General features: G+C 42.9%; 1 protein-coding gene across 10 annotated transcripts in view; it reads left to right on the top strand.

Moving 5' to 3' along the window:
* The window catches only part of KIF1B (kinesin family member 1B), a 138,937-nt gene that overhangs the window by 36,565 nt on the left and 79,809 nt on the right, over nucleotides 1-22,563 (top strand). For all 10 annotated transcript variants that reach the window (XM_081201355.1, XM_081201347.1, XM_081201350.1 and 7 more), the window contains exons 3-8: nucleotides 396-472; nucleotides 5,410-5,589; nucleotides 9,269-9,334; nucleotides 11,946-12,124; nucleotides 13,310-13,421; nucleotides 15,668-15,745. In XM_081201355.1, the coding sequence (XP_081057481.1) occupies nucleotides 396-472; nucleotides 5,410-5,589; nucleotides 9,269-9,334; nucleotides 11,946-12,124; nucleotides 13,310-13,421; nucleotides 15,668-15,745 (692 nt within the window). The remainder of the gene's footprint in view (nucleotides 1-395; nucleotides 473-5,409; nucleotides 5,590-9,268; nucleotides 9,335-11,945; nucleotides 12,125-13,309; nucleotides 13,422-15,667; nucleotides 15,746-22,563) is intronic.

Genomic DNA, 22,563 nt, shown 5'->3' on the forward strand with positions numbered 1-22,563 from the left:
GATAAGCCATAGTTTAATGTGACATGAACAAGCTGCAGTGAGCCTTGGGCTTATATGTTTTCAATTCTGAGGTAACCATGAAGTGGACTTTATAAGCTTTCCCATCTCCTCTTGGTTAACTGCAGGTAGTAGTGTCCTCTGAGTCAATATTATCTATGGGTTGTTTGAAACAAGCCAACTTGAAACCATGATTTAGTGTAGCCTTCTCTTCCATATGTTGTTGAGAGACTCCAACTCCCATCAGCCCTTGCCAGCATGACCACTGGACAGAGAGTTGTGGCCCAGCAACATCTAGAGGGCACTATATTAAAAAAGGCTGGTTTAACATAACTTCTGTCCCTGCCCTTTCCTGAAGTTCTTCGATAATAAATATGTGTTTGTTTATTTTTTGCTAGGTATTCTCAACCCAAAGAATCCCAAGGAAGCACCCAAATCCTTCAGCTTTGACTACTCCTACTGGTCTCACACATCGGTAAGAGCTCTGATTTTGTTTCGTAGAACAATCCCCTTTGAAGGTGGAATCCAAGCCTGTCCAGCTGGTGATTGGACACTCCCCATGCCCCCTAAAGCAGCTGTTTTCTTCCTTTGACTGTATTGTGGTTTTAGCAACTGAAGTTTCCAAATATCATCTCGGTGTATGTTTAACTGCTTTTTCCATCATGGGTTTCAGAAAGATTAAATTCCAAGTGGCAAAGAACAAGTGTGTGCAAAGATGATAGAGGAGAGGGGTTGGCCCAAGGAGCTGGAGAATGGAATTTGAACAGCAAACATTTTCCTGCTGTGACTGTTTAGTTTTATTTTTTGTTCAGAAAGGAAACTCTTTCTATAGGATTATTTCTGGCTTGGTGAAAGATGAGTTTTAATCTGCGGGGTTATTAGGAGGAGGGCAGTGCAGTGCTGTGCCTTCAGCTTCTCTACTCCACCCCACTACTAAAATCATAAAACATTCTCTCCTCCAAACAACCCCCCCCAAAAAAAAATCACTTGCGAAAACTGAATCTGAGGTCTTGCTTACTTCCAGTAATTGTTGGGCTTAGCCGTGGCTGCTCTTCACTTGTCATAAGGGTGGAGTAGATGGAAAAAAGCACTCCCTATTCCCAACAGATGTAAACTTGGCTAATTGATTTTGGTCCAAGAGGAAGGTATGGGCAGGGTTAGTAGCCACTGAGCACAGTTGGCTCTCATTCAGAAGAATCAAAGGACTGAAGAGTGTTTTTGTTTTTGTTTTCTAATCTCTGCATCCTGAACAAAGAAGCTATGAAATGGCCCTACTGTTCTGCTACCCGAGGGATAGGGAACCACAGGCACAGAAACCTAATGTGGAGCTTTTGGGGAACAACACGCCCCCCCCAATCTGGTGCTGAAGTGACATCAAAGCAATCTATTACAATCTATTGCAGAACAAAACTGTATCAATACAGGACATAGCATTTTACATTTAAATACAGTGGAACCTCGGGTTACGTACTGTCCTCCTTACGAATGCTTCGGGTAACGAGCTCCACTAACCCGGCAGTAGATGCCCCTAGTTGCGAATGGCCCGGGATGCGAGCGGAAGTTGCGCGCCAGCAGTGCGGCAGCAGTGGCAGGCCCCATTAGCAAAAGTGCGCCTCATGTTAAGAACGGTTTCGGCTTAAGAACGGACCTCCGGAATGAATTAAGCTCGTAACCGGAGGTACCGCTGTATGGGACAATCCTGTATTATACAGGACAGGTGGCAACCCCACCCCCAGGCATCACTGTCTGGCCCTCAGTACTCTCTCTAGGCCACATTTCCCTTTCCCCAGGCCTCTCTCCAACACTTGGCCATACATGAGAAGTGTTTTTGCCTGATTACACTGTGTCTTTGAACTGTGATAATGTGTTTTCCTTGTGTAGATAGAGAGGGGTGTGTGCAAAGTAGTCTACTGTACAAAACTAAAAATTATATTAATTGTTCTGTCTGCTTTTGCCTCTGGCCCTGCCCATCATTGGCTGGGGGCTAATGGGAGTTGTAGTCCAAAACACCTGGAAGGCACAAGGTTGGCAAAAGCTGTTTTTATACCAGTCTTCCAAGACTGCTGTTCTGCATAGACCCCACTGTTATCTAGGAGCAGGAAAGCACCTGGCTGAAATGTCCCCTCTTTCTCCAAACCCATTTAGGTGGTCTTGGTCACACCCCTCTCTTGTCCCTCGGCACCACCATTGTAGTATGATAGATAGTTCTCATCAGAGTGTGGTGATGATGAACTTGCCCCATCAAGATAAAATTTAGCATCTGATCCTTGCACTCCTGCATGCGTATGTCTGCGTTCTCTCTCCCGACCCTCTCCCCCAAGCTATTCCTCTTAATTGAGTAGTAAGTTGGTTTTCCACGGAGAGCATAGCAGGGCAGTCATCTTGTGGGTTAATCTGCTCCACTTATTCCTTGAACGGGAAAATGTTCTGCTTGTCAGCTGAGGCTTCGGATTATGTCATGCTTGGAAGCCTCTTTTTAAAGAAATAGTATTATTTTTTCTTCTCTTTGAATTTTCTTGCTCACTGAAGCCTTCTGTATGTTTGTATCTTTCTTCAGTAAGATTGTGAAACACAATGATTCCCGTTTTTTTTAAAAAAAGGAGCATCTGGCACTGACTTCTTTGCTTATGCCCTTTATATTTTATTTCAGTTTGATGTTCTGAGTTCTCAGTTTGAGAGTTGGAACTAGAGCCTGTTCAAGCTGGCAAGCCTTTGCCCTTAGAGAAGCAGTGGGACTAGTTGGGGTAATAGGGGAAGAGGGAAAGGTATTTTTCTAGTGCTCTGTAGCACTTTATTCTCTTTATTTGCTACTGCAAATGTTTGGTACTGAGGAGTCATACACTGGAGCAAATTCAGTATGTTGTGATAATCCAGGGTTTCTGACTTATCAGTTGTTCCACTTTGCTCTTCACCTGCTATGACAGAGAAAAACAAACCAGGAACCCACAGTTAAGTTTGTCTTGCAATTACATCCAAACCTGCTGTTTTGGTTTATTGTTCCCTAACAAGATGCAATACTAAGCCATGGTTTATTTAAGCCATGGTTGAATTTACCACATTAACAACACAAGCAAACTATGGCTTGCTTTTTAAAAACTTGGTTGGTTTTCCAGCTGCTCTTGCCTTGTGCCTTGGTAAGTTGGTAAATATGTGGGGTAGAGTGGTCAACAAACCATTCTTAAGGAATGCTGCTCATATTTCACATAGCACCAGCCATGGTTAAAACTCAGATTCATAAGCCAAGAACAAACGAAGGATGCAGACCATGGCTTGTTGTCAGTAAACAACCCATAATTCAGACATGGGCCAGGTTCACACATAACACTAATCCATGGTTGAATAGGCCATAGTTTGATAAACAATGTTATGTACGAACCAATAAGCCAGGCATGTCTGAAGTCTGTTTCAGGGGCTTAATGCGGACCGCCTGTTGGTTTAATCCGGCCTCTGTAGCAGTTTATTTCCTGGGGTAAATTGTTTTTAAAAACTCAACAACTTCAGTCCTAAAAAAGGTCAACAACTATGGTTGGCCCTTTGATCGGCCCTCACAGCCCTTCACTTCATCAAATCTGGCCCTCTTTGAAAAAAGTTTGGACACCACTGTAAACCAACAACAAGCTATGGTTTAAGGTTGGCTTCTGACTGTGAAAACAAACCACAACCTCTTGTTCAGCTGTAACAGGAAGCCAGGCCATTTTGCTTTGTTTGGTCCTTTCATGGAGTGAATTTTAACAGTGTGGGAGTGATCAGCTACCAGCTTCTTCATGGCAAAACCTGGCTTATTGTGACATGTGAACAATACCCATAATATGCAGTAATTGATCACCCTGTAAGCTGCAGTAATAGCATGGCAGTTTCACTACTTGCCCTCTTCTACAGCTGAGTTTCCCTTTCTCCCCTACAAATATTTCAACAGTTTATGAATTTGGCCTCGCTACCCCCGTTTACATTTTTCAGTTTAGGTTCCTCAAAACATGAGCAAGGTTTGCATCCCTAGACTGCCCCAATACTTCCAGATTTGTCAACCAAATAAAGCTGTCACTGTAAACGACTCCAGCTGCCTTTAGTTTTCTCCCAGCCCTGTTTGTCCACTTGCTAACTTGCAGAAGATACCTACTTGCGACAAGGTTCTTCCTTGGCATTACAAATTAGCAAGATGCTTTTAATAAAACAGTTGGGGAAGTCTGCTTGGACAGCTGCGTGAGCTGGTTAGTTTTCATGACTGGTTTCACTTTGTCGCTGAGATCAGAAGCAGATCCTCTTGATCTCCTGAAACAAAAAGCACTTGCAACTGCAAGGCTCCAGGAGACTTAGAAGTTCATCACCTTCCTTTTAAGTAGTCACTGTTGTTACTTAGATACCAAAGTGGCCATATCTAATGCTAATCTATAGTTAAAGGTGCACGAGGATACACTTGAGTGATAGGAACTGCAAACTTCCTTTGGTAACTGGTTGTGGTAATGGAGGAACATCTTAAACAGGGGCGAGGAACTTCAGGTCTCCAGGCCCGTATCTCTCTGACCCTTGGGATTTTTTCTAGGCTGAACATCCCTCCTCAGCCACACTCCTCCTCAGGCAACACACACACCTTACAAGCCCTGCTTTGTTTTCTGCTTGAGTATTTTTTGTGTGGCTGGACTGTATCCTTGAACTCTGACTTGCCTGGATGGAGGAGGATGGAGAGAGGGGTGTGTAGATACTAGCCTACTGTACAGAGGTAAATGGTCATGATTTGCTCTGCCCACTTATGCTTCTATGTCCTTCTGGCATGTGTCCCCATAAAGTTGCTCAGAAGTGAATGTGGCCCTTGGGCTGAAGATGCTTCCCCATCCCTGATCTTAAGCATTCCCTGTGGGTATGTCCTTCATAAATACCCATTGTTTAAGAATATAAGAAGAGCCTGCTGGATCAGGTTGAAGGCCCATCTAGTCCACCATCCTGTTTGCAGAGCGGCCAACCAGATCCCTCAATAGGATCCTTGGCATCTCTAGGGAAAAGGTCCTCAGAAGCAAGGCTAGATGAAACCTTGGAGACTAGTTGCCAGTCAAGAGTAGACATTCCTGGGCTAGTGGGACTAATGCAGCCTGACTCCACAGAGGGCAGCTTTATATGGCCAAGGAGTGCTTCCCACACTAGCAACCCTTACCATTCTTTACCAGTCTTGCCTGTTAACAGCTGCTACTGCCTTTCTGTGGAAGGCTGTATCACAATGTTTGGATTCCCTTATCTCTTTCCCTTAAGAACATATCACATGAGATCTGCTAGATGAGATGAAAGTCCCCCCTCATAGTCCAGCTTTCTCTTCTCACATTAGCCTGCCAGATGCCCTAATGGGAAACCCTTTACAGTTGTTCCATTCCTAACGGGATCCATACTGACTCTCCGCTTACCCTTCTGTTTAAATCTTTGCAGCCTGATGATCCTTGCTTCGCATCTCAGAATCGTGTGTACAATGATATTGGGAAGGAGATGTTGCTGCACGCCTTCGAGGGCTACAATGTCTGTATCTTTGCCTATGGCCAAACTGGAGCTGGGAAGTCCTACACGATGATGGGGAAACAGGAGGAGAATCAGGCAGGGATCATACCACAGGTAAGGAAGAGACTTGGGATGCCCTGCTTTGCAAAACGCTTCTAGCAATTGGCTTTCACATGGGATTTCTCTGAAGCTTACAGGAATCAGATTCCAATTTCTTTTCCTCATCCAGAATCGTTGCCTTCTTTTTAGAAATGCAAAAGGTGTGGGAAGAAAGAAGACATTTTAAATAGTCAAAATTAAAGTTACCCCCTCTTGTTAGGATTTATGTGCGTTTGTCTCAACATTCTGTAAGAGCACAATCAAAATATCATTACTTATGGAAAACTTGTAGCATGAAGAACACATTCATTTGCACGCTTTTGGGGGCAACTGTGTCCGTACAAGAATACCGTAGGTGAAAATGCAACATGCGATCTCAAAGAACTTTCGGTTTGTCACCTACAGAGAGAGAAAAGTTTGGGTTTTTAAATCTATCATCTATCTATCTATCTATCTATCTATCTATCTATATCTACCTATCTATAGTCTTTTCCAGAGAATGTAGGATACATCTAAGTGGATAGCAACCATAAAATCAGCAATTCTGACAGTCATTATAAAAACAAGGCAGCAGTATGAATGAGTCAGAAAAACAGCAATATACAGAACAGCAAACAAATCTATAAGGAGGGCGTAGCTCGGTTGCCAGTAGCAAGAGGAACAAACACAAACCAGTGATCAGCCAATTATAATGATTGTCCTAAAAAAGAAGAAGAGGAAAAGTGGATTTGGGTGAGGCACTTGAAAAGGAACAGTCTCATCTTTGTATATTTACTGTGCTCAATGACCCAGTGATCTGGCTCTGTATATGATCTGACTCTGTATAAGGCAGCTTGTTACGTTCCTATGTGTTAAGCCTGGACACTGAGATCCAGCGCCGAGGGCCTTCTGGCGGTTCCCTCATTGCGAGAAGTGAGGCTACAGGGAACCAGACAGAGGGCCTTCTCGGTAGTGGCGCCCGCACTGTGGAACGCCCTCCCATCAGATGTCAAAGAGATAAATAATTACCTGACATTCAGAAGACATCTTAAGGCAGCCCTGTTCAGGGAAGTTTTTAATATGTAATGCTGTATTGTTTTTAACACTGATTGGGAGCCGCCCAGAGTGGCTGGGGAAACTCAGCCAGATGGGCGGGGTATAAATAATAAATTATTATTATTATTATTATTATTATTATTATTATTATTATTATTATTATTGGAAGGATTGTAGCTAAGTGGTTAGTGCATCTGCTTTGTATGCAGGGGGCCCCAGAATCAATCACTAGCATCTCCAGGTAGGGCTGGGAATGTTCTCTGCCTGAAACCCTGAAGAGCTCCTACTGGTCATCTTGGACAACACTTAGCTCAATGGTACAATGGCCTGACTCTGTATAAGGCAGTTTCCTATGTTCCTATGTATAACTTGCCATTGGTTGTGCTGCTGCTGCTATCAAGTTAATTGAATGAAGTGTGTTTGGGAGGGGAGGCAGTTGCTGAGACTAGATTTCAGCCTCAATAAATACATTTTGCTGAATAGGCATTTTGTGCCCTCGTTCTGCTATAGGATCATCAGCAGATGCTGCTGGCTCTATGCCCCCTGGGTGTAAAATAGACAGTGAAAACCCTTCTTGTGCTAATGGGAAAAACACATGCAGAGCAGACATTTGATGAGGGCTGAGTTATGGCCAGAAGCTGGTGGTAGGTTAAGCAAAATGCCAGCCAGGTGTCGGGGCTGTGTGTCTGCAATTGGAAGCAGGGAGCAAGGCTGAACTCTGTGCTGATTGTTTTGCATGAAGTTGCTGCATTCTATATCAGAGTTGGGTAGCTCATGGGGCAAATCTGGCCCCCAAACCTTTTGATGTTGCCCGCCCCCCACGAGTATCCTTTTAGAATGATTGTATGATTCTAAGTTTTTAGAATATAGAATTTAAGGCAGTATTCAACACACTTGTTTGTTAGCGCAAGGGTTTATGTGTGTGCAACAGAACTCCCCCCTGTGTGTGTCCTGCAGCCTCCCCAAATTTGCTAGAGAGAGTTGGGGGAACCCCAGATCAGATTTAGGGAGCTCACAGAATGGAGGGGAGGGGGAGATCATTGTGTTGCTCAAGCAGAAATCCTTGCACTGGTGCTCCTTTGGGCATTTAATTATTGTTTTTCAAATCTGTTTTCTTTCTGCTACTCTTTCCTACCACCCTTACTAGTTATTTCAGGATGGTGATGCCCTGTAAAACTTTCCCCACCATATCCTCTAAAGTACCGGTACATCTTTGTCTTCATTGCTACAGGCATGTGCTCCCCCCACCTCCTCTGGCTGCTGAAACAGGAGCGATTTTCTCTCTCTGTCAGTCTCCCTTTGGAAGGCAAAGGCTTAACCCCCCCCCCCAGCATAAATGAAGTAAAGCAAATATTTAACAGATTTTACTATGTATGTACACTTTAGAGCAGGGGTCAGCAAACTTTTTCAGCAGGAGGCTGGTCCACTGTCCCTCAGACCTTGTGGGGGGCCGGACTATATTTTGAAAAGAAAAGAAAAATGAATGAATTCCTATGCCCCACAAATAACGCAGAGATGCATTTTAAATAAAAGGACACATTCTACTCATGTAAAAACACGCTGATTCCCGGACCGTCCATGGGACGGATTTAGAAGGTGTTTGGGCTGGATCCAGCCCCTGGGCCTTAGTTTGCCTACCCATGCTTTAGAGTATAAAGTCCGGATTTCCTGGAAACAGACCCCAAAAACTTCATTTTCGCACTGAATTGCATGCTGGTTGGGGTGTGATTGCTTCAACCATTAGTGCCTGCTCATGCCTTCCTAGCCCCCATTGTCAGCTCTTAAGTTCCACCTGCAACAAAGGACTAAGGAAGGCCACAACTGTACCTCACACTTAAACTACAAATCCACCACAAATGCACAATTACTGGTCCAAACGATACATTTAAAGCACTATCCTACCATTTTAAACAGTCATGTGTTCACCCCTACCACCAAGAATCCTGAGACCTGTCATTTGTAAAAGGTGTTAAGAGTTGTTAGGAGCCACAGTCATACGTCATAGAGCCACAGTTCCCAAAGTGGTTTAACAATCCATCCCTCTTCCTAGGGAGCTCTGGAAATTGTATCTCTATGGAGGAAGTAGGAGTCTCATCACCCATTGCATATGACAGCTCCCAGGATTTTTTGGCTGTTTAAAGTGGTATAAGAGTATTTAAAATGTGTAGTGCGGTTGTGACTGAAGAAGTATAGAAGTGAGCTTATCAGTAACTGGGTAGGTTAGCTGACAGGGTTGTTAACCCCAACAACCTCCCAAACTGAGTTTATTTTGCTTTTAAAATTCCAGTAGATCAACTCCAAAAGTGATTCTTCTTAAAAATAAGTCAAAGTGTTTTCACAGCTGGCTCTGGGAAGATTTAACATCTTAATTATCCCTCTCCTAGGAGTTCTAATGCCCTCCTAATGCCCCCTTCCCCCCCATGCTGAAGTTGAATTTGGTTATAATCAATATCTGCATAAAGGCTAAATGGATTGGCTGCCAAGTGTGTTTTGGGGGTGTGGGGTGGGCATGGGGACTGGATTAGCAGCCTCTCTGCCAGGCCCCATGTATTGGACAGAAACACTGGAAGCACAGTAGATTAAGCACCGCAGGGACTTTCCTTACAGTTTGCCTTCTCCCTGGTTGTAGAGTGAAGCTCTCTCTCTAATCTCTTTATAGCTCTGCGAAGAGCTGTTTGAGAAGATCAATGACAACAGCAATGAGGAAATATCTTACTCTGTGGAGGTAAGTGTCTTGTTGAATTTCAGGGACACTGTTTAAGCATAACTTTGGAAGGGAAGCCTTGTTAAGGCACAACTCTTGTGATATTGAGACATAATCCTTGGTCCCACTGATCAGCTTTCTATGTGTGTCTGTATCTGTATAGCACTACCTGGCATTTTATAAAGAGCAGGTATGTTAAGTCTCTACCCCAAGGCACTTACAATCTAAAACAGGCAGAAGGAAGCATGAGAGGAATTGAGGAAATGGAGGTGTGGGCAGGCAGGAGAAGGTTATGTTATTATTTCCATTATACATGCATTGGCTTTGTTACAATATGGTGTAGGAACTTGGGGGTGATCTAGACTGCACCCACTATTGCTTCACACCCTCCTCAAATGAGAGAGGAGTGTGTGATTGTATGTAGAAATCAGCCTACTGTAGGAAGGTAATATTTACATTTCTTGTTCTGTTTTTGCCTCTGGCTCCACGTACCATTGGTAAGTGGCCCACAGAATATTGAGCATAAGGAATTATGGCCCTCAGCCTAAAACGGTTCACCACCCCAGTCTAAGGAATAACCCATTACCTTCTGAAATGCTTTCATCAGCAACACTAGTGTCTCTAATGTCATTTTTTCACCTTCCAGCCAGACTTGAGCATCCCACCTGTGGCTCCAAACTCCATATAACCTAAGTCTCCATGCTACTGCTTGCCCTCTTCTCAAATTTCTCTTCTCCACAGGCTCCCCACAAAAGCCCCAGCCCCCCCTTCATTTCCTTCACTGCTGGCCACCTCTGCCAATTTAAAATAGCAAGAAAGGGTTGATGTTGTGCTAGCTGCTGGTAGGTCATGTATTCTAGACCTTAAAAATGCTTTGGAGCCTCATTTGCCCTGTCTTCTGGTGACAAACTCAGCGCTATATTTGTAAGCTCATGGTGAATTTTATTTTACAAATACTTGGTGCGACGGGAGGACAGATTTGACATTGGAAACCAGTTGTCCCACCACTGCCTGCCAAAATAATAAAGGATTGTTTCTAGCTATATCGTACTCAGAGTAGATCCATTGGCATCAATGCAAGTAAAATAGGTTTGATGGGTCTACTCTGATGCAGCCAAAAGATACAGATTTTATGTGCAGTTATGAGCTCTTCAAGTCAGAATCTGTCCCCTTCCTCCAAATTTTTATCTAAATCAGCCATTCTGGGAGGACTTAGCAGAAGCCGCCCCCATTGCCTGTTGAATAAGGAGGCCTGATGAAAGCATATGGAACAAATGCATGCAGCAGTGTGCTATTTTTACCTAGGTTGCATTTCCGTCGTTTGCCAACTTATGGACACACATCCTCCTAAGCATCAGCTTGGCAGACAGCCTAGGAATTGTCATTGTTGTGTCGTGTTAACAGGAAAAACACGTTTGTTCAGGCACAGCTCTGTCTATTATGCTACCTTCCGGTCACCCCAGTCACCCGCATTCTTTGGGCTCTGAAGCAGTCAAGCCCCCTCCAGCTACAATGCACACCTGTCGTTTCCTTCCTTGGTTGCTAAAAAGGCTTTCCAACACTGCATTTGTAGCCTGGGGCAAAGCAGCAGTCACACACGCCTGAGTATGCACACAAACACATGTACATACGTATGTACATACATACATACATACATGCAGAGCATGAAGTCTATAGCCCTCTCCTGATATTGCTCCCCAGCCTCTGCACTAGGAGCTTTTATATAGCCCACATTCTATCTATCCATCTCAAAACAACCTCTTCCTCCTCCCACCTTTCACAACCATCTAAGCATGTAGCCATCACCACATGCTTCTTTGAAAACCTGGATAGGTCTAGAACCCAGGAGTGGCTCTTCAGGTTTCCTAATTAGCAGCTGGAGCAACAGAGGTGAAATTTTTCCACTTCCTGGAATGGGTTATAATTTCCTGTGTGACTACAATATCCACCTCCCTCCCGCCCTCCCCCAGTGCCTTGCACCCAAGCTGTAAATCAACCTTCGCCAGATGTCGCTGGAGGACATTCCTGATAGGGATGGTGCCTCCTACTGGAAGGATCAGGCAGGGTCCTTTGCCTCCTCTCCAGGATGAGGAGTAAGTAAACTTTTCCCAGCATCAGGTCTACCCTGGTATTTATCTACAACAGCAGCCATCAACCTCAGCTAGCATGGCCAATAGTGATGGATGAGGGGACCTGTAGTCCAACAAGATATGGAGGGCCACATATTTCCCTATTCTTGGAGTTGGCCATAATGGGCTAGAAGGAGCAGTGATATGTTCTGACTTACGTAAGGTGGTCTCATTAGCTCAATAGCTCTTTGGATGGATAAATTCCTCTCGTTATTTTTCTTTGTAGATGCTAGAGTAATCTAAAGAGCTCTTACGTAACTCTTTCAGCCAAAGTGCATATTGATTGCTTGTTCTGAAACATAATCATTGTGAATAATGGAGCCTTCTTAAATGATGATGATTTTTTTTAACTCTGTAAAAGAGGATCTTTCTAAATATATTTCTCTCTTCATACTCCCTGGGTCACCTGTTTTGAGTAAACCTCTTCCTTAACATCATTTTCCTGTATTGGTTTTCTTACAATTGTCCAGATTTGAACCGTGTGTGTGTGTGTCTTCTTGCAGGTCAGTTACATGGAGATCTACTGTGAGAGAGTCCGTGATCTGCTGAACCCCAAGAACAAGGGGAATCTGCGTGTCCGGGAGCATCCTCTGCTTGGGCCGTACGTGGAAGACCTGTCGAAACTTGCTGTCACTTCTTACACTGATATTGCGGACCTCATGGATGCTGGGAACAAAGCTAGGTAGGTTGGGTCTTATTTCAGGCATGGCACAGGACATTGGTGTTTCACAACTCACACAGCTGTCAGGTCTTAAAAATATTTGCTAGTACACCAGTGAAAATAATTTCCCTGTCAACTTATGAATATAACCATTAGGAGTATTGGCTAACAAACATTTTGGCCAGTCAGACAGACCCTGCATGTGAGCCAGGAAGTCTTTCAATGGATATAGTTTCCCATTTCAACAGAACCTGGAAACTATGGTTAGGAGGTTTAGAACAAAATGTGGTATTAAGCCAGTTTCAAAACATAGTTGAATGTCATGGCTTGTTTCTAACCTGTGAACAATAGTTTCCTGGTTCAGATAGAACATGAAGTGATATTTAATGGAAGACTTCCTAGTTGGTTGGTTGGTTTGCTTGTGCGAAGGCACATGTGGCCAAAGTCTCATCCATATCTTCGCTTGTTAATCCAAGATATGATTGTCCAAGTGCACACAATTGAATTCTCCTTCCTCCCAATCAAATATTTCTCTTCAACTACTTCTGGCAGTGGTGGGGTATAAGTAATAAATTATTATTATTATTATTATTATTATTATTATTATTATTATTATTATTATTATTACATGGTATACTTTACTAGTTCTGTTTTGCAGTTTATAAATTAAAATTGTGGACTAGGTTGGCATAAGAGATTATCCTAGGGCACAATGATGCAGCTGCTTGCTGAAGCTAAGCTGGTGAGGGGGTGGCCAGTGCCTGGGGGGCGGGGGAGGGCACTGCATACACTGCCTTGAGCTCCCTTGTGGAAGAACTAATACAAATGAATTCCCCCACTTTTCAGCCAAGGTTAGCTCCAAAAGTGGATTACAAATCAAATAGACAAATTCAAGGGTATGTGTCTGGCTGTCTCTCCTGACTCCTGGCAGTCCATAACACAGTCTAGAAATGGGTCCTCCAACTATTGTTAGAATCCAACTCCCAGCAGCTGCAGCAGCCAGCATGGCTTTGGTAAGCGATGATGGGAGTTGGTAATCCACCAACCTTTGGAGGTCTGCAGGTTCTCCCATCCCTAACCTAGTCCCAGGTTCAGAGGACCTTGTATGATGGTAAAGATGCCAACTTCCCATTGATTCTTCCCATCAATGGTGTTCTTGTTCTTTAATCCCGAGCTTTCCCTTCCTTTCTCTTTTCTGTATTAAAGGACGGTGGCAGCTACGAACATGAATGAAACCAGCAGCCGTTCCCATGCAGTCTTCACTATTGTTTTCACGCAGAAGAAGCATGACCTTGAAACTGATCTTTCCACTGAGAAGGTAGGCTACTCCCGAGTTGGGGATCAGGGGAAATAGCTGGGGTGCAAAGCAAGCTCCTTGCAACTAGATCAGGGACTTCCCTCATAACATGACTTGGGAACTGCTCGCTCTCTTTCCCAAGGGTGGTGAGAAATGTCGGGTGATGCCTTCTGATCTGCTTAGGGTTGTATCCAACTAAGGCCATATTTGAACCATATATTTAACACATTACAGTGGTACCTTGGGTTACAGATGCTTCAGGTTACAGACTCCACTAACCCAGAAATAGTACCTCGGGTTAAGAACTTTACTTCAGGATGAGAACAGAAATTCTGTGGTGGTGGTGCAGCAGGAGGCCCCATTAGCTAAAGTTTTACCTCAGGTTAAGAATGGACTTCCAGAACGAATTAAGTTCTTAACCCAAGCTACCACTGTATTTATTTGAAACACTTTAAACAGTGATGGCTTGCCCCAAAGAGTTCTGGAAAGTATAGTTGTCAGAAGACCCTCATTCCCCTTAGAGGGCTACAATTCCTAGTGGTTTAACAGTCTCTCTTCCTAGGGAACTCTGAGAATTATAGCTCTGGGAGGGGAGTCAGGGTCTCCTAGGAAATCTAGGATACTTTGTGGGAAGCCATGACAGTTTAAAGTCTATCAGAGTGCTTTTAATATATCTTAAGAATTTGGCCTTAGTAGGATACAACACTAAGAAAGAAGATCTCTGTAGCTGTAGCATAAGGAGAGCCTGAGTAAACCCCCCTCCTTCTGCACAGAAGTGCCAGTGTTTCTGCTTGGCAGGGCTTAACTAATTACCGCCTCATTAACTCTCTCTCTTCTTCTCCATCCTCCCTGTTGGCCTAGTTTCCTTTGGAGGTGGCAACAAGCAAGCCGCCTTTTTAAACTGTGGAGGGATTTGCATGTTTAAAAGAGGAGCTTATTCTTCTTGGGGGAAGTCTCTCTCTGGCCTGAATGCTACTTTTGGAGGAAAAAACAGGAGAAGCTTTAGCACAGTTCATTGTGCAACTGGGGTACTTATAGAACGTTTCAATTCTAAGAATAAACATTTATCTCTCTACAATTCAATATCTGGGGCTTTTTACTCGAGGGGAAAAATGTGAGTAAGGGAGGGCATGATAGAAGTGTCTCATAAAACGATGCATTGTGTGAAGAGAGTAGATTCGGAGAAGTTTTTCTCCCTCTCTCATACTTCTAGAACTCATGGACATCCAGTGTAGCTGAATGTGCACACAATACACAGTTAAATGATGGAATTCGCTCCCACAAGAGGTAGTGATGGCCACTAATTTGGCTGGCTTCAAAAGAACATCACTACTAGCCACAATAGCTATGTTCTCTGCCTACTGTTGGAGGCAGTATGCCTCTGAATACATTCAGTTGCTGGGAATTGCAAATGAGTGCTGTTGTGCTGAGGTCCTGCTTGTAGGCTTCGCATTGGGGCAACTGGTTGAGTGCTGTGAGAGCAGGATGCTGGACTAGGTGTGACTTTGGCCTGATTCAGCTGCAGGGCTATTTTTATGTTATCACATTACCTGTTCTCTCACATTAACACTCTGCAAAGTTACAGGAGGACAGTGACCTGCTTGTCATGTTGTTGACTTAACTTCTTTATTAGATGAAGATAATCAAAACGAGCAACCTGTAATTTTCTGGCCAGGTGGTTGTAATGTAATTCTCCCCACACCCCCAATATATATTCCATCCCAGGTGAATACAAATCCCTGTTTGCAAAACAGTAAACATGGCCAGCATCCCAATGTTGCGTATAGCTGCTGAGGCTGCATGTTTTATTCCCAATTAAGTATTCTTAATCATTGCTATGCTTGAGGTTTTTGTTTCAGGCATGAAGTGATGGGATAGTGATCAGAAAAGGAACAGTTAAACTAGGGGTCATGAGATGGGTGGTGTTAGCATGCCATTGACAGTCCTGATTCTGGTGACACTGGTGCCCTGATATGGAGAGCAGTTTCCTCTTCTATGATGACAGTAGCCCCTTCAAGCTTGCAGAATCTGTGATATATAAAGTTTTGACAGTCATGCTGGCTGTGTCACGTTTGTAAATCTGCCTCTTTGTAAGCCATGGCTAAAATATAGGGGAGGTGTTTGAATGTCTGAAAGCTGAACTTATTGGGACTTTATAGCAGGCAGGAGTGTGTTTACCTTGGGCACCCGAATACTGTGGGACCAAGATGAAATTGCTGGCTTTCTCTCTCTTTCCCTGCCTTATTTGACCATGCTTTTCTTCCCAGGTTAGCAAAATTAGCCTCGTGGATCTTGCTGGGAGTGAGAGGGCAGACTCCACTGGTGCCAAAGGGACCCGATTAAAGGTATGAGTTGGTTCTGCTATGTTGTGGGTAGCCAGGGAAGGAATGTAGGTCAGTGTTAAGAGCAGCCACTTTGCATGCAGAACACTCCAGGTTCAATCCCCAGCATCTCCAGTTAAAAAGGATCAGGCAGCAGCAGGTAATGGGAAGGACCCTTCTCAGCCAGAGACTGGAGAGTCACTCCCAGTTACACTACTACGCTAGACTGGTCAGTGGTCCGTCTTGGTAATGAGTACATTCCTGGATGTTGCCATATCATTTAATGCATTGCCAAGGATCAGTATTCAGCATGCTGCCCTACCCAGTTTGGAGTGAGACCTTAGCCTTTGTTTTTTCAAAACAGCCGGCCAGATGTTTGCTAGCCAATCTTCAGCCCTGGTGGGGGTAGAAAATGAGATAAGAGTACAATTGATACTTTGAATTGGAATACCTGTTGCTCATGGGTCCCACCCAGTAGTTGAGGGACTGCATGTTGAGAATCTTGCATTGTAGGACTTCCGGTCGGTGCCAGCGCTTAATGGCGGTCCTACCTCCGAGCTCCGGAGAAGGACTGCTTCGCAAGTTCGGGTCTTACCCGCTACGGCGAGCGGGGGACCCCTAAAATCCCAGGCGCTGAAGCCTGAGAACAAGGAGACTCGGTGGGCACCTTCGCGCCCCCCGGTACCGTGAAAGAGCCTTTTTAAAGGCTACGGATCGACATCGGGAGAGAGCGCGGTGCTGAGAGTCGCTACCCAGCCTGCGAAGTGAAGCCGCGTCGCCATAAGCGGAGAGCGCCGATTCCTTCCTGAAAAGAAAATCTGGACTGAATTCCCGTGAGTAAGAGCTGGAAAACAATCGGGACCCTTTAAATTTCAGAAATTGGGCTAAAAACGGGGAGATCTAAACAAAGGAAGTCTGCCTCCCCCCGACTGCATGAAAGTGAAAGCAACGGAACTCTAAACTTGCATCCGTTTAGACCTGCTCTTTGATCATATAAACCGGACATTTAGACCCTTGATCTCCCCTCTAGCAAGCAGGGCAGAGGGGAGGTGAATTTGACTAACAACTGCATGATTTATTTGGAGGAAAAAACCTCTGCTATCTCATCTATTTGAAAGCTCGAAACGGTCTGCCTTTTTAGTACACTGAGCTGACTTTTCCCTGTGAAGTGACACCTTGATACAAAGTTTCCACAGTGCCTGACTTTTGTACATTATAAGAAGAAACAGTATAAACAGTATACTGGGTAACTGTGGCAATTGGAAGTTATAAGACTTTAGCAACATTGACTTTGACTGTGTTAATCTCCTTTCTTTCTACATCTTGGACTGTCTCCTTTGTTCTTGTATTTGGAAACTGCCTTCTATGGCCATTTTGATTTGCTCCCTCTAGAGGATAAAGTAAAGTCCGGCACGGCCTAAGACAGTGGAATTTTCCAAGGGAGAATAAATCCCGTGGGAATTGACCTTGACATGAGTGGACCACAAGAAGAGATAGCTACAAGAGCCAAGACCAAGCAACAACAACAACAACAACAGTTGCAGCTGCAACAAGCAAAGAAAAGAGGCTCAATCTCAGGCGCAACAGCCGGATTAGCTGGAACAACAGGACAAGACAAAGGAGCAGCCGTTTCTATGGAAGCTGTGACAGAAGCCTTGCTTAAGATAAACCAGACTCTGGAGTCTCTGACAAAACAGACTTCAGAGAACACACAAAAATTAACAGAAATATCAACAAGATTAAACCAGAATACAGAATCTATAAACAAACTGGTCGAGGAAAACGCCACCACGCGTCAAATTGCCGAAGAGGCCAAAGCCACTGCTGGAGAGACGCAGGAGAAATTAGAGCCACTTGCCAAGAAGGTCTATGAGCATGATGCAACTTTGGCCTTGTGGGAGTTACAGAGGAAAGAGAGAAACTTAAAATTAAGACTGATTCCGGAGAATGAAAGAGACAACCTTGTGGAATATTTGACACGGGAGTTTGCGGATTGCTGGGACCTTGAGGAAGACGAATTCAAAATCAAAACTGCCTTTAGACTGGGTAAAAAGCAAGATAGAAAGACACCGAGAGATTGTCTGATCACACTCAGATCTAAGGAGGAAAGAGATAAAATTTTAGGACTACACTTTGAAAAGGCCTTGCAAATTGGAAATTCAGCTGTACAGATCTTTAAAGACATACCAAAATACATTTTGGATTTAAGAAACTTCTACAAGGATTTGGTTCTTTTGTTAAAGAAAAATTCTATCCGCTTCAGGTGGGAGTTCCCACAAGGACTGTCATTCGACTACAAGGCAAAGAAAGTGAAAATAAAGACAATTCAAGATAAAGACAAATTTTTGGCAAGATACCAGGAGGACCTACAGAAGGGGACTGTGGACGTACTTGCAGAACAGAGGAGAGCACTGGATATCCTGAATCTCTCGTTTGGACAAAAACCACCACCATCAGAAGAAGAGCAACAACTTGGAGCTGTTGGAGGAGCCTTAAGAAAATAACAAGATGGCTTTGCAATTCCTTAGTTGGAATTGTAATGGACTGAATGGGCCTTTGAAGAGAAGACAAGTATTTCATATTTTGAACAGAGAACAACTGGACTTGATATGTTTACAAGAAACTCACATAACCAGAGCCCACAGGAGATTACTCACAAATAAAAGGCTAGGACAAGAATTTATTTCATCAGACAAAGTTAAGAAGAGAGGAGTGGTAATATATGTGAAGGAGAAATGGGCTCCAAAAATGATATTCAAAGATGAACAAGGGAGATATCTGGCTGTGGAGATACAAGTACAAGGAGAAAAATTTTTAGTTGTTGGAATTTATGCACCAAATGAAGGCAAATCTGACTTCTTTAAGAGACTTCATGAAACTTTGACGGACTATCTGGATTACAATATGATAATCATGGGAGACATGAATGGCGTGGTCTCCACTAATATGGACAAGGCACAAAGACTAACAGTCACTAAAGAAGGGAGACTCCCTAAGACTTTTTTCGAAATGACAGAAAACATGGACTTGATAGACATTTGGAGAACAAGGAACCCTCTGGAGAGAGAGGGAACCTTTTTCTCCCAAGCAATGATGACCTGGACCAGAATTGACCAAATATGGGTTACTAGTGGACTGGCTCCAAAGATTAAGAAAGTGGAAATCTGCCCAAAAACTTGCTCCGACCATAACGCCGTGAAGATGGAGATGAAACTCACAATAACTGGTCAATTTAGATGGAGAATGAATGACACCCTCTTTCGAGATAAGGAGATCCTCACGAAGGCCCAAAAGACCCTAAAAGACTATTTTGAAATAAATTTGAGGACCGACGTGGAGAAAAGAGTGATCTGGGACGCAAGTAAAGCGGTTATGAGAGGATTTTTGATTCAACAAAATTCAATAAAGAGGAAAAAACAAAATGAGAAAAAAGAGAAGATCTTGGAAATGATAAAGGAAGGAGAGAGGAAATTAAGAACAAAACCAAAGTCTCAGGACATTTTAAGAGAGATCAAGTTATATCAAACTCAATATATGGAATTGATGAACCAAGAGATTGAATGGAAGATAAAGCAAATGAAGCAAAAGACTTTTGAATCAGCAAATAAATGTGGTAAACTTTTGGCATGGCAATTGAAGAAAAGGCAGAAACTAAATACAGTTACAAGCCTAGAGGTGGATGGAAAGAACATATCTAAACCCAATGAAATTAGAAATTGCTTTTTAAGTTATTTCAAAAAACTCTACACCCAAGGCCCGCAAAATGAAGAAGATATAGACAAATTCCTTGGAAGATATGGATTACAAAATATCTCTCAGCAAAGTAAGATGGACTTGAACCAGAGAATCTCAGAACAAGAGATAGAGGCTGCCATTCAGAATATGCAACTGGGCAAATCTCCGGGACCAGATGGACTGACTTCTAGATACTACAAATCGCTGAAGGAATGGCTGATTCAACCACTAAGAGAAGTTTGTAATGAGATTCTTGAGGGGAAAAGGGCACCTGAATCGTGGAAAGAGGCATATATTTCACTCATACCAAAGTCAGAGACTGAAAAGACCCAACTCAAGAACTACCGCCCAATATCACTCCTTAATGTGGATTACAAAATTTTTGCAGACATTTTGGCAAAAAGATTTAAAAGAGTTTTGATGGAGAAGATTCATAAAGACCAAGCAGGCTTTCTCCCTAAAAGACACCTAGCAGACAATGTAAGGAATGTAATAGACATCTTGGAAAAGCTGGAGGTGAATATAAACACTAAAGCAGTATTGATCTTTGTGGATGCGGAGAAAGCCTTTGATAACATCTCTTGGAGTTTTATGAGGAAGAATCTTCATGGGATGGGGGTAGGCCAGGGTTTTGAGAATGGTATGGCTGCAATATATTCTGAACAAAAAGCTAAACTGATTGTAAATAATGTTGTGACTGAGGAACTTAAGATAGAAAAAGGAACACGACAGGGGTGCCCAATTTCCCCATTACTTTTCATTTCGGTTCTGGAGGTGTTGCTGAATATGATAAGAAATGACCAGCAGGTCAAAGGTGTGCAGGTCGGAGCTAAACATTATAAGTTAAGAGCGTATGCAGATGACCTAGTATTGACTTTGCAAGAGCCAAACACTAGTACGAAAAGGGTCTTAGAAATAATACAACAATTTGGCCAGGTAGCTGGATTTAAGTTGAATAAGCAAAAAACTAAAGTTTTAGGGAAAAACCTAACAGATATGGAAAAGGAGAAATTTCAGGAGGAAACAGGTTTGACAGTGGTCAAGAAGGTCAAATACCTAGGGGTTTATTTAACACCTAAGAATGTCAATTTGTATAAGGACAATTATGAAAAATGTTGGTCAGAGATTAAAAAAGATTTAGAAATATGGTCAAATCTGAAACTGTCAATGTTAGGCCGAATTGCAGTAATTAAAATGAATGTATTGCCTAGAATGTTATTTTTGTTTCAGACCTTGCAGATTCTTGACAAGATGGAATGTTTTAAGAGGTGGCACAAAGACATTTCGAAATTTGTCTGGCAGGGCAAAAAGCCCCGAATTAAATTCAAAATACTGACTGACGCTAAAGAAAGAGGGGGTTTTGCCCTGCCGGACCTAAAATTGTACTATGAGGCAGCAGCTTTTTGCTGGCTGAAAGAATGGATGCTCCTCGAGAACACGGACATCTTGGATCTGGAAGGTTTCAATAATGCTTTTGGTTGGCATGCATATCTTTGGTATGACAAAGTTAACAGTACTTTTAAAAATCACATTGTTAGAAAAGCATTATTTAATGTTTGGATAAGATACAAAGACCTATTGGAAAATAAAACCCCTAGATGGGTGTCACCAGTGGAGGCTAAAGCAGTGAAGAAACTCAATATGGAGGTCGGATGGCCGAAGTATTGGGAAATCTTAGAACAGGATGGAGACAAGTTTAAACTACAAAGTCAGGAGAAATTGAAGCACAAAGTAGAAAATTGGTTTCAATATCGCCAAATAATGGAATTTTTTAAACAGGATAGGAAAATCGGTTTCCAGGTGGAGAAATCAAAACTAGAGACCGAATTGCTAGAACCCAATACTAAGAATTTATCTAGAATGTATAACTTGCTGTTGAAATGGAACACACAGGATGAAACAGTTAAATCTGCTATGATTAAGTGGGCGCAGGATGTTGGACACAACATTATGTCAGATGACTGGGAATGGTTATGGAACACCGGTATTAAATTTACGGCATGTAATGCCTTAAAGGAAAACATTATGAAAATGGTTTACAGGTGGTACATGACCCCAGTCAAACTGGCAAAAATCTACCATTTGCCCGATAATAAATGTTGGAAGTGTAAAGAGACTGAAGGTACTTTCTATCACCTTTGGTGGACATGCCCGAAGATAAAGGCCTTCTGGGAAATGATCTATAATGAAATGAAAAAGGTACTTAAATGTACATTTCCTAAAAAACCAGAGGCCTTTCTCTTGGGCATTGTCGGCCAATTGGTGACAAAGAAAGATAGAAATTTCTTTATGTATGCCACAACAGCAGCAAGAATACTCATCGCAAAGTATTGGAAGACACAAGATTTACCTACTCTGGAAGAATGGCAGATGAAAGTGATGGACTATATGACATTGGCTGAGATGACAGGCAGAATCCGTGACCAACGCAAAGAGACGGTGGAAGAAGAATGGAAAAAATTTAAAAGCTATCTTAAGGACTACTATAAACTGAATGAATGTTAAAATGTTGTGGTTGCCAGAAGCAATAGGGTACAAGGATACAAGGTTAGACAATAAAAGAGGACTAAGATGACAGAGATTAGAAAGTAACAATTGGGAGTTGCTAGTTCAAATATGGACATTGGGATGCAGAGAGGGGGGGTATGGGGAAGTCCAAGAAAAGAGGTTTATGAAAATATCTTTGAAACTATTCTGTATGTTTGTCATTTTTTGTGTTTGTTTGTTTTTCCTAAAAATGTTGTAAAACCAATAAAAATTTATTAAAAAAAAAAAAGAGAATCTTGCATTGTAGGGGTTGGAGTAGATGACCATTGGGGGACCCTTCAAACTTTACAGTTCTGATTCTGTGATTCTATGTGATCCATAGCCCTTTCTATTCCTCCTTTGTGGGTGGGGCTTGCAGAGGTGAAACCAGAGTCCCTGTCACATTGCTGGAGGAAGGGAAAAATGCAGCCTGCATCTCCAGGAATTTTAGGGCAGTGATGACCTATGCATGACGTATACCTGTTGGTCAGATCCTAGACCAACACAGGTGACCACTAGGTAAAGAGAGTCTGTTCTGAGATGCTGTATCATGCATGGAGTCAGACACAATGTACAAAAGA

Source organism: Podarcis bocagei, assembly GCF_964188305.1.
Source record: "Podarcis bocagei genome assembly, chromosome: 7".
NCBI classification, from domain to species: Eukaryota; Metazoa; Chordata; class Lepidosauria; order Squamata; family Lacertidae; genus Podarcis; species Podarcis bocagei.